Consider the following 12,540-nt stretch of genomic DNA (forward strand, 5'->3'; position numbering starts at 1 on the left):
ATGGTTAGAGACTATAATTCTTTCAGTACTTAAAAAAGCCTAAACAACCAACCAACCAAAAAAAACCACAAAAAAAACCCCCCACAAACCAGAAGTGGCTACTTGTCATAGTTCAAAATGGAACAAAACCTTCAGCAATGATGAGAGGTATTTGAACTGAATATGACACTTGATCAGTATGCTTTTTGCTAAATTTCAAGAAGCTGGTAAGTAGTGAGGAGGAATGGAGAACAAGTCATAACTTCGTAGAAGTGTATTTTTGTCATGTTCTTTTCAACAAAGACTACCGCTATGGAAAAGTAACTTAGACCTGTAAGCATTTCTTTTCTTTTATTGCCACTGTTTGTTTTTAGTATTAATTACAAATTTTAATCCCATCTCGTAATTTCAGGAGAAATTGTTTGCAGATCTGTGTGTTGCTTAAAGCCACTTTTAGTTTCTCAGATCATTACCTAGCTTATTGAAAACCTGTAACGTGCCTCTGGGGTCCTACTTCATTTAACCCAAATCAAGGTTGCCATGTGGAGTTCCTCTGTATTGTAAGTAAAACGTTGTGCAAAGCAGGGGAGTCCACAAGCATGTGTTACATTTACACAAGGAAGGAGAAAATGCTGTTGTGTTTGTTCCGATTTGCACAGTTTTTGCCCTGTTGAGTACTGCTTTAATTCAGGGATCCTTGGAACACAGTATAATGATCCTGAAGTACTTGTCTGGTTTTGCTCTTGTCAGGAGCTAGAAGAGTGGACATTGTAACTTACTCCTTGTTCACTAAGGCTATTTAAATTTGCAGTACTAATCACTGTTACTGCTCCCCACAGTGCCCTGTGCCTGTTTTGCTTCCAAGCAAAAGCACTTTGTGCTGACAGTTGGAAAGTCTTGAAACACACTTTGCAAACATAGTTCATGGATTTTCCTAATACATATTCACTTACTGTTATCACCTCAGAAAAATCTAGCTACTTTGCATGTACTTTAAAATGGGAATATGGCCCTTCTATTAGACTGTAGAAACTTCTGAAGTAGCAGCAAAAACCTTCATTTTAATTTTTCTGTCTTGATGAACTGAAGGTCTCAGAGGTGATAAAATTGTCTATTTCATAAATCAGCTATTACATATTTTTTATTAATATTAATCTATTTTACAGCCTTACAGTCATAACAGTATTGTGTTTAATTGGATAAAAGGAAATGAATGTGTTCAAAGTTCTGAAGATATACTGTTGTTCCAAACAAAATTAAATTAGAAGATTGCTGTTTAAATGTCTCAACTGATCTGTTGATTATTTCCAAGGAAAATGTGACAAGAAATGGTTGGGGAAACATTTGCACTTGCACGGTAGTGTGTGTGTGCGCAGGTATAAAATGGATATAATTTTTTTTGCTTTTTTGCTTCTTTTTTTTATTTTCTATGTATATTTAAGAAATATACATAGTGCTGTGGGTTTCATTGCATACATCAGAAGTCAGTAGCTTTTATTTGCTCTTAATTGCAGCAAGAAATAATTTTTTTATTGATTAAGCACATGGCTGCTTTGTTTGGAAGGAATAGTCTCCCCAAGAGGCTGTCATCTGAGACTTTAAGCTTCAGAAGATCCGCTTGTGGACTGGAATTGGAAATGGGGAAAAAACCAATCATGCTGGAATTGCCTCTGTGGGAGCAGTAGTCAGTGTAGCAGAATAGAATGAAAGAGTTGCCTGTCATATGTGAAGTACACCCTTTTTTTACTTCTTTCTTAACTCAGTGTTAATATTTGGCCTGTCCCTCATAGCACTCATTTGGCAATTCTCCTACCTGCACCTTAATGCAAAGCCCAAGGGGCGCTGCTTTTGACTATTTCAGTTCAGTGGAGCTGTGGCACCAGTGCAAAGTGGTAGGGAGTGGCATTAGAGTTAGCAGAGCAACTTTTGTAAGTTGTTTGGGTGGGGAAGATGATTTAATTTGGGGAGACATGCGAATAAAAGAAGAGAGTGTCAATTTCTCCTGCTTCTTATATACTGAGTCTATTTTACATTTCTGCTCCGAATGAAGGCTTAAAATCTTTTGCGATATCATGTGTATGGTGGCTCACAGCAGGGCCACTTCATTATTTCAGTCCTTGGATATTGCCAGGCCTTTAAAAAAAAAAAAAAAAGAGAGAGAGAGAAGAAATGTCCTTGGCTGTTTGACCAGCTACTCCAGACATCTTAGTGTTTAATTGGGAAGGTAGATTCAGACAGGGGCATGTAGGAGGAGGTGTGTGAGGGGTTGGAATGGACCAGACTGTTGCTGTTAGGCTCTTGGCCCTGTTATTCTGTGAGTGAGTTTACTAGGTGGTTGAAAAAATAAGGGGTACAGGCACAGAAAAGCTGTACCTTGATGGTCCCCATGAGTGGGTGCAAGACGTTGCTGCTGATTTAGGTCGGCAGCCCTGCTCTGCATGAGAACCTTTGCTTTTTCCCCTGCATTTTCCCCTTTACAGTGGTGACACAAGCACTTCTGTGGCTGTGTTGTGAGCTGGTGGGGAAATAACCTGCTTGAAAAATAATCTTTTGTAGAGTTAGTTTTCATCTGAAACTGTTCCCTGACCTGGCTCACCAAACAGCTGTACAAATGCCTGTGTCATTGCAAGGGAGGGAGAGGATGGAGGTACAGATGTGTGGTGGGAAAGGGGCTGTTGCACATGAGCACTGGATCATGCTGGCTTACTGTGTTTACTGCTCTGTCCCCAGTCAAATCCCCCCAGACCAGAACTGACTCCGTACTTCAAAAGAACTTAAACTCCCTCTTCCAAAAAATCTACTTTCAAACAAGATTTTGGTTATTGAAAATTTGCAACTGAGGCTTCTTAGATGCTTAAAAACGACTTTAAAAATTATATTTTAACAGTCCAAACACTATTACATGTTGAGTGTAATTTATACATAAATCCCAAAAATTAAAAAAAAAAAAGAAAAGAAAAAAAACTTTGGTGCCTTTTTAACAATATTTTCTCTTTTCCTTCTCTTCCCATCACCTTTTTGCTTTTATTTCATGTGTTTGGTTGTGGCTATTCCTTACGTTCTCCTCCTCATCCCACCTCTGCCTATCCACATCCACCATTTCATTTCACCTGTACATCCTTAGCATGGCAAGGCACTGACCTGATGCATAATCACGTCTTGGCTGATGATGACCAATCAAGTCTAGACTCCTTGGGTCGTCGCAGTAGTCTTTCTCGTTTGGAGCCTTCAGACCTCTCAGAAGACTCTGACTATGACAGTATATGGACAGCCCATAGTTACAGAATGGGGTCTACATCTCGTAAGAGCTGTTGCTCATATATCTCTCACCAGAACTAATGCACTTCTGAGCTTTTTCTTAACAAATGCTTGTTGTATCACAGCCTGCTTTTCTTAGATGTTTTCTTGCTGTTCCTTGTCTCTTTGATGTGATATTTTAACAAACTTCTGAGGGAGCTTCTGAAACTTCAGTTATACCTGGTGGAAGTCTCTTGCCAATTCAATACACGTACAAAGAAGTAATTCTAAAAAGTGTATATCCTGTTAAGGATGATATTTCTTGAGAGTATTTTTTAACTGACAGATGTTAATTTGTAGCTCTGAATATTTTGGTTTTGTTTTTGTTATTTCTTTTGACTTGGTCAGTGTAGCAACAGGTCTTTTCTTCCTTTTTTTTTTTTAATTTTATTTTTTATTTTATTTTGGATACAGGACATTTTTGTATTTTGTACTGATACCATACTGGTTTGTAAGCCAAGTGCCAGCAATATGGAAATACCTTAGCAGTAGCAGTTGGATTTTCTACATATTATTAACAAAATACAAAGCTGGTAGAGTAAGAAAAATGCAGCTTAAAAATGAGCAGTACAAGAGCTGTAAAATCATTCAGATATTCACATATCTGGCCCATTTGTTTAGAAGAGCATTTGCTAATCCATAAAAATTTCTGGTTTTATACTTTTCCTCATTGCTTAGACATTTATAAAAAAGAACCACACTGCTCTCCTCCCCCCCAGTCCAGTCTGGCAGTTGTCATGAAAACCTGGCAGTCCATGCTCATTACATGCAGTGTTTTGATAATTTCATGTTACCTGTGGTCATACTGTCACTTACTGTATGCAGTAGTGTGGCAGAAAGCAGGGTCTCGATCTTTACTTGCCTGTTAAAATACACAGCTGACAACCCTCAATTGACCATTCTTCTTGAAAAGACGAGATGAAAGTGGTTCCCCTGATGGAGGCTCAAGTGTTCAGCATCTGAAACTCTAGGTACAACTGCGATCACATTGGCTTGTTTGGAGTTCTGAATAATAGAATGCTTGGCTTTGGGGTTGTACTGTTTGGAGCATGTCTGACAGATTTTTATTGTGTCTTGTAACTTCTCTCACAAGCAGGTTTGTTTTCAGCAGCAGCTCTTCACTTACAGTCACGTTGACTTTTCAGGGAACTGTGACATACTGTGCACAGCTGAAGGTCTCCAACCTGCACCTGGGGCACTGCTGGGGTGAAGTGTGTGTGTGTTGTGTCTTGTGGATAACATAATTGGCATAGAAACAAAAATTACATGTTTTCTAGATGTTAATTAGCATTAGGGAAAAGCATGTGATAAAAGGACACAGTTCTCATTTTTAACAGGGTCCCCACATGCAATTCCCTTACTCCTTTTCGAGTAAGCATGTTATCCAGTGTTCAGGTATTACTTTGTGAACAAATTCAGAATAATGATGCTATTAACTTGATCACACTGTTTAAAAGTTAATCAATACCTTTCTGCAGGTTACATGATCAGAAAGTTAGTAGTTGCTAGACACGCGTGATTCCAGAAGGTGGTCTGCGTGGAGAAGCTATTTCAAAGCAGTTCACATCTGCAGATTTGCATTCAGTCTTGTTTGATCACCTGCTTTATCCTCTGTCACTGTTTGTTGGCATTCAAAAATGTGACTAACAAAAGCAGCGGTGCTTACAGAGGGGGGTTTTCAGGGCTACATTTTACTAGTAGTCATATTTAACATAATGAACAGGAACTTGTGTATGTTGAACTTTAAACTGGAGGAGTGTTGCTTAGAGAAATGAGATAAGTACATGTGCTCCATACCATTCCACAGTGCATTTGTAACCCACTTCACTCCCCTCTTCCTTTCAGTCAGTTTGTTTTTTTCTTTTAACATTTATGGAAAGTATGGATTGTTCTTTTTCCTGTTTCTTAAGCTGTGGTGTTCTGGTTGAATAATGTTTTCTGCATTGGATAAATGATAAATCCTTTATGTCTGTTTCATGTTATATAGTGTAAATATGAGTTTGAAATACAGTTGTTGCACTTGAACTTTCCTTATCACACAGAATGTTTTGTTATCAAGATCTGAAGATTTTATTGACTTTCTATGCACCAAAGCTTTGACAGTTTACCACCATTAATTATTGTAGCACTTAAGTAATTAACTATTATCATAATTGGGATCTCTCATATTAACATCACTGTACATTTAATATCATTCCATGTCTTCAGTGTTACAAGCCATAAGCTGTTGTGAACTGATCAGGAGTATTAACACGACACACTTAAAAAGGAAAAAAAAAAAAAAAGGCAAATGTGGAAATGGTGGTATTCAGTCCAAAGGTTCAGTGTTTCTATTTTTGTGGAACTTTAGTCATGGTAATAATAGTACCTTATGTTTATGCAATTCTGTAAATTATATGTGTACAGTTACAAATACACCTGAAGGATGGAGAATCTGAATTAGAAGGTAGGTTCAAGCCATTGTCAGCCCCTCTTCACAGTGTTTCCATAAATTAGTATTTGCCATAAATTGAAATCAACCATTATTAATTGTGTGTTTTGCATAATCTTGCCAAAACACAGTAATGTGTATATAGTGACGTAAGGCATAGAAAAAAAAATATATATTGTGCACATCATTTGTGAATGGGAGAAGCCATCTTGAGTAGGTGACTGCCTTTTGAAAATACAAAATGGATGTATATCTGAATGTTGCATTGTACTGTACAGTATGCTTATTGTTTGTGGTTGCATATATCAGTTAAGTGTTTTGTTTTATATAAAAGGGACATCTGTTATGTACAGTTGAAATAAATTTTGCATTTGCTAGACTGTGACTTTAATATTTAATTATTACACAGGGGGAAAGGACAGCATAACTTGTCAGTTAACACTTACTCCCTCTTCTCCCCATGCCTCCTTTCTATCCCTCCCATATTCCCAGAGGAATCAAATTCTGGAGTGAAAGAGCTTTTTTGGCATAAGTGTATAAGCTTTGTTTGATGTAGTTGACAACTACAAGAAATTCAATATAATGTGAAGTATCTATCCTTCTGTATCCTCTTTTTTTAAAATAACTATTGAGAGATGTTGCCATCTGTAGAAGGTTCTTCTGTTGCCTCCCTCTCTCCTTAATTGATTTTATTTTCTTCTTCATTTTTTGAATTGGTGAATTCTTACTAAAAGCACAGGCTGAATTATTGGAACAATCTAAAACCTACTTCTGCAGGTCCTGTTACCAGGGAGAAATCATATGAGAATGATAATGGTTTCTATAATCTTACATATTTTCAAGATGTAATATTGCAACATTTTTATCTTTAAAGTAAGAATTATCTTCAGTGTTTCTACTTAAAAGATGCTCATAGTTGAGTGGGTTTAAATAAAACAATAACCTAATATACATACTAAAATGTTTACATCAGAATAAACAAAGTAATTGCCTACTTCTATTAAAAAGTCGTAACATTTATTTTCTAAAATTGTAGCAACTCTAGTTTTAGCCCTACAGCCTTCTGGTTGGAAGTTTTTGTATTGATTAGTATAGTATAGGAGGTTTAGTGGGATAGCTTTTTTCCAAATGTTGTCTTAAAAATATTCCACTTCTTCAAAGTGTACCTGTCTTTCAAACTCTTCATTCTGTTCTTATATAACTAACACTGTTGAGTTGTGTGTGTTTCAGTCTGCTTTAATTATTTTCATTTTACTTGTCAAAACGTTTTGCTGTGAACTGTATGGATCTGTCATCTGAGTCGTGGGGTTTCTTCCCATTTTTATATTACTATTAGTTAAAAAAACCCAAACAACTTCATGCCAAATAATTTGTTGTTACTCCCAAGAATTTGCAAACAACTATGTCTTTTATACAATGAACTTAATTTGGCCTGATGTTTGGATTCTGATGTGTTGTTCTCTGTACAAAGATATTAAGGGCTCCATTTTGACTCTGGCAGATCTGTAGCATGAAGGGGTGTTAGGGTTTCTTTTTTTTGTTTGTTTTTCAATATTTTAATCTTGATGCGCACAGAGTCTGGGAGGACCATTTTTAGGATTCTTCATACTAGGAACTCACCAAAGATTCATTGAGAAAGAGAAGGTTAATTTGTCAGGTCTGCTCATCCACTTCAGCATCTTAAATATAACTCATGCAGTGAAACACTGGATGTTTTAAATGACAGTTCTTATTTTTTTGTAATATTTGCTTCTCCAGGAAATTTATATGTCTGTATGGAGTGATGGCTCATGGTAGATCTAAACAGTTGTGTGTGTGCACATAACTTGTTTTTTAGTGGCAAGTCGCACTTCTGTCTTTGAAACTCAGGCAAATAATTTTGAAGATCTTCTTAGCTTATGAAGAGAGCCTAGTAAAATTGATGTAAAACAGAACTGTATATTTACAAGTACTGTTTCTAATTTTTTACCTTTATTGTGCCTTGTTCCCCTCCTTACCTCTCCTAGTCACAATAAAGGGATGAAAAAGGGAAGAAAACGGCAATACTTAAAAGCTGTGCAACAGAATAATTGCTGATGGCCTCAAATTATGCCCAGCATTTTAAAAAATAAACTACCATCACTGTGGGTCTAACTTCCATAGCTTAAATTAGGACTTGCATAGTCACTGGAAAAAGGCAAACTCTTTGGAGAGTATCAGTGTGAAAGTACCTGGATTGAGCCTTCTCCTCTAGGCAGCCAACTGGAGGAAGGAATCATGTTCTTGATCGACTGGGGAGACCTGGCTTTTAACTGAGGCCCTGAGGTTAGCTACTTTAAGTAGGTGATGTGAATACCCACATCCATTTTACTGTTGGCTTAAAGTGGTTCCTGGACAGAAAAGATCTTTGAACATAGGCAGAGACTTAATATCTGGTTGAAGTAAAAAGTTATCTGAATTTCATCCCCCTTCTCTTCCTTCACTTCTGCCTGATGTCTTAAGATCTGTGCAAAACTTCTGGACTCTTTTAACATGTCTGCTAAACATTCAGAAGGAAGGACCAGACTGATTACCAAATACAGATCCTTCTGAAGCCTGGCTTATGTCAGGAACCAGCATGGTACCATATCAACTGGTTTTTAAGGTGTCGCACTCCCTTTGGAGGAGAGTGAATAAAAGGCTGGGATTGCACAGTTAGGCTTGCAAGCAGGCATCACTGAGAACCTCTGGGGCATTCAGACTGCGTTCTAGTTTCTTCCTGTTCTGGTGTTAAGACTGTACTCCATGGTTAGGAGTGATGTTCAGCCACTTTCAGAGAGGTATAAAGTGAACATCTGTCATGAATCTTTCAGCCGCATAAGTATCCAAACAGGTTTCAGCTTTCCTTTTTTTCCAGAAATGCTCAGAACTGCTTGCTGGTGTAGCTGATTGATCAGGCTGGGAAGGGGATCAGACACTGAAAACTGAAAGCAGGGGTCTATTATCCCCAGGCCTGTTCTTGTATGTCAGGTGTTGCACCACATTACATTAGTGGCTATTCCTTAGGACTCTAGCCCTGGTCTGAATGCCATGTGGGCTATGTTATTATTTGCTGTGCTCTGGAGGCTAAATTTGCTAAACCTAAATTTAGGATATGGTATTGACAAAAAGCATTGTAATTCTTTATTCTCCACTCTAGGTCTGGGAGATATTAATATTGAATAGATAACTTTATTTCTTTGGTTGCATTTAATTGATGGAAACTTAGTTGAACCTGGATCATAGTGGTCAGCTGTTTTGGCTTTGCTTTAATTACACAACAAACTAATAAATAGTGCGGTATTTCATTCTTTCAAGACCCTGAATTTAGGCATTCCCCATCAAAAAGTTACAGCAGCTTCCTCAACCTTAACATTTTTTCACTAATCTTAAAGTAATTGTCTGGGTTTGCCAGACATCCTTTCTTCTCTCATCCACTTTACTTCCTCCAATACCCCTCAAAAAAAGAAAAGAAAAGAAAATGAAACTGTTTTGTAAAGCTTTGGGTAGGGTTTTTTCTTAATTTCTTTTATTTTTTTAAAGTGGTACTTCTGGTTGTGTTGTCTCTCACAGGTGATTTACGGCCAGAGCTGTTGGAGATCAATTTAAACATTGTCTTTTTGCCTGTTTGCCTTGGAAGGAGACTGAGTAGCATCTCTTAATAAAATTCAGTGTGAAACTTGCATGTTTAGGATTGAGGAATGGCAGATAAAAGCAAACTGAAGTAACTTGATTCTTCTGCATTACTTCATGAAAATATGTGGAATACATCTCAAAGAGGTGCTTAGGATTACCTAACTTGCAGCAACTTCCTGGACGATCCTCTTAGTACAGCTCTATGTGAAGCTCTGTGTGAAATACCCACTGTGCTATAACACAATCCTGTCTTCATGTCCTAAAGCTGTAGCTTGTAAACTTTTCTGGATAGAAATGGTTACACAGAGAACAGCCAGAGAGAAGCTGGTGGAGGAGGCAGGTGCAATTTAGGGAATACTGCCAGTAATGAGGTGACTGTGCTTGAAGTTCTTCGTAGATGTATAATTGCCAGAAAATGTGTCTTAAAAAAAAAAAAAAAAAGCTGCTGGTAAAAATGGTGTAGCAAAGAGGACAGTGAAGTAGCTTCTTTTGCCTTTCGGACTTGACACATCAAGCCTGATGTTAATTTGGCAATGGCGTCCTTTTTTGCAGGATTTGGGCTTTGTACCTTTGATATATAGCTTTGGGTTTGTACCTTTGATATATAGCAAGTGCTTGTGGAGTTTAGGAAAAATATCCACAACTAAGGAACAAAAACCCCACCAAAACTCACAGAAAGCAAACCAATGTAGACAAAATGCGGGGTTTTTTGCAAAAGTCCAAATCATAAGAGCAGTGAGGGTTCTGAGATACAAATAAAACATCACATGACCAAGGGTATTGGAGCAATGAAGGTGAGGGTGAAACTTGTGATGTCCTGAATTCCGTGGTACTTAATGTTTTGTGGCACAGGAAGGCCAGTGTTCACAGCAACGGGTTTGCATTGTGGAAGTGCGTATGTGTACTGTGTGGTCTCCTTGTGTGTATAATGTTCTTGAACATTTTGTTTTTAATGAGACTGCATTGTGAGTCTCAGTATTGTTTACTGTGCTATGCTGTACATACATCCAGGTGTGCTGCTGTAGGCATCTGTGTTGCATGCATGTGTGTATATAACCGTACAGCTGGGACATTTTTTGTTTTTTTAAAGCTGTCTACTCTATGCTATTTCTGCTTTGCAAGGACCCATGTTACTCTAACCAGACAAAGACAATTGGATGCAGCTTTATACAGGGATAAATACAACACTGCTCCACTGGGTTGAAGGGAGTCACGGGTGAGAAATAGGTGGCAGTTCTCTCCCTTCAGTCAGTGTCTCCCTCAGCGTGTCCTGGGTTGAGGTGCTCCACGTTGGCATAGAGACCAAAAACTTAATGATCTGCTAGCAGATGGTGCCAACTAATTCCTAAAATAACATTTAGCTTGGTGTTCTGTGTTACTTCCTGAGCTAATAAAGCAGAGCAGTAACCAATTAACTGAAATAAACGTCAGACAACTTTTTACAATTAGAGATTGACAGTGCAAACAGGGAAATGTCCTTGAGCTCCATAAAGAGTTTGAATGTGCTTGTTTTATAGGTTGTTCCTTCCCTGGAAAATAAGTGCAAGTGGAAGGGTGTTAACCCGTAAAAGATATCTTCACTCTAAGATGAAGAACTTGCAGCTTTCAAGGACAAGATTCTGTTCTCAAATCTGCGGTTATCTTTACTCCGTAAAATTTTGACCATCACGTACTGATGCATTAGATCTTTACTGTCAGCTTAAGGAAGCTGTTTTCTTCATTAAAGGACATCTGTCATTGTTTGCTACAACAATGTAAATAGCTTAACACGTACAACTATGGTCCCTGCAAGGTCATTGTTCAGAACTCAAGACTGCAGCTGTTAGGGAAGTTAGTACTTTTGGATGATCTTGATTTCTTTCCTTTTTTGTGTGTTTAGATTATGTATTTTATCATGAACCATAAAAGAAAAGCACTGTTATCACAAAGCAGCTATTCAGCAAGAGCTAACTTAATTTCTTCTGACAAGCATGCACCCTGTAGTACCTAGTTATCAGTTCAAACTGTACTAGGCTTAAGACATTCCTGGTTAATAAAAGTTAATTATAATGAATTGGTAGGCAAGTGTACCTTGTTTGTTAAAACTGATATCTTGGTTAAAATATGCAAGAACTTAAATGCCGTACCTGCTGTATTTGAATTCTGAACAAATGTTTAGACAGCAATTTCTTTACAAGCATTTTTTTAAAGAAGGTCTGTAATTTGTTGCAGCCTAATTAAATAACATTTCTTGAATACATACTTCATGTATGTATAATGAATGCAGATTTCTGAGCTGTAGATTTTTGTATTCAGAGCTACTTTTTTAGAATCTATATGCATTTTCTTGATGTTATAAATAGTAATAATTGTGGAAAATATTTTCAAGATGTTAAAGTTTTGAGTTTTTATTGTCAAATTATTAAGTGTTTTTAAAAACATTTATTAAGGACAAAGTATATCATTTGATAGGAATTTATTATAGGACTAGGGCTATCTGTAAGTGTATTTGTATGTATATGTGTGTGCACACAATTGTGTTGTTTTTAGTGTTTCGGGAGAAAGTAGTTTTAACTTTCTTTCATTGCTGTAGTATTTTTGATACCACTATTCTACTCCTTACTGATAAGAGTTACTGGTTTAAAGTGGAATTATTTCTTGGATTTGTAACCATCTGAGATCAGAATCTGTCCTTAAGGCTTAAATCTCTCTGTTACTTAAACACACCTATCTCTTTTGGAGTCACCTATGGTGAATTTTTATAGGTTTTACTGTTAGTTGATCAGTGTACTGTTTGTTGGATGGTGTAGCATCCCCATCGATGACACAGGAGTTATGTCAGCAGCAGGACAGGAATGTCAGACAAATATTTTTGTTGTTGTAAGGCTGTGGTTTCAAACGTTAAAAAAAAAAAGTGTCAGTAACTTGTGTGTGTGGAGGGAAGGGGAGAAATAAAAAGTGATATACCTTGCAGTATGTACCTATGCAGGTGTATCATGCAATGAGTGAAATTATAATCTTTAAAATGCCCCAGCAATATTTGTGAGTAGCTCATTTTGTAATTTATTTTTACAACAGGTTCCCGTAAAGAATCAGCTCCTCAAGTCTTGCTTCCAGAAGAAGAAAAAATTATTGTAGAAGAAACTAAAAGTAATGGTCAGACTGTTATAGAAGAAAAGTAAGAAAATATTTAATGAATTATGGATTAAACCAGTAAACTT

The 12,540-nt window shown here is 37.1% G+C and overlaps 1 protein-coding gene across 1 annotated transcript in view; it reads left to right on the forward strand.

Annotated features, from left to right (window-relative positions):
- LOC104470965 (rho guanine nucleotide exchange factor 7) overlaps positions 1-12,540 on the forward strand; it is a gene marked incomplete at both ends in the record, with an annotated part of 38,767 nt that overhangs the window by 25,599 nt on the left and 628 nt on the right. The window contains 2 exons of the mRNA XM_010086105.1: positions 3,104-3,280; positions 12,398-12,497. Of these exons, the coding sequence (XP_010084407.1) occupies positions 3,104-3,280; positions 12,398-12,497 (277 nt within the window). The remainder of the gene's footprint in view (positions 1-3,103; positions 3,281-12,397; positions 12,498-12,540) is intronic.

This window comes from Pterocles gutturalis, unplaced genomic scaffold, assembly GCF_000699245.1.
Source record: "Pterocles gutturalis isolate BGI_N339 unplaced genomic scaffold, ASM69924v1 scaffold51281, whole genome shotgun sequence".
NCBI classification, from domain to species: domain Eukaryota; kingdom Metazoa; phylum Chordata; class Aves; order Pterocliformes; family Pteroclidae; genus Pterocles; species Pterocles gutturalis.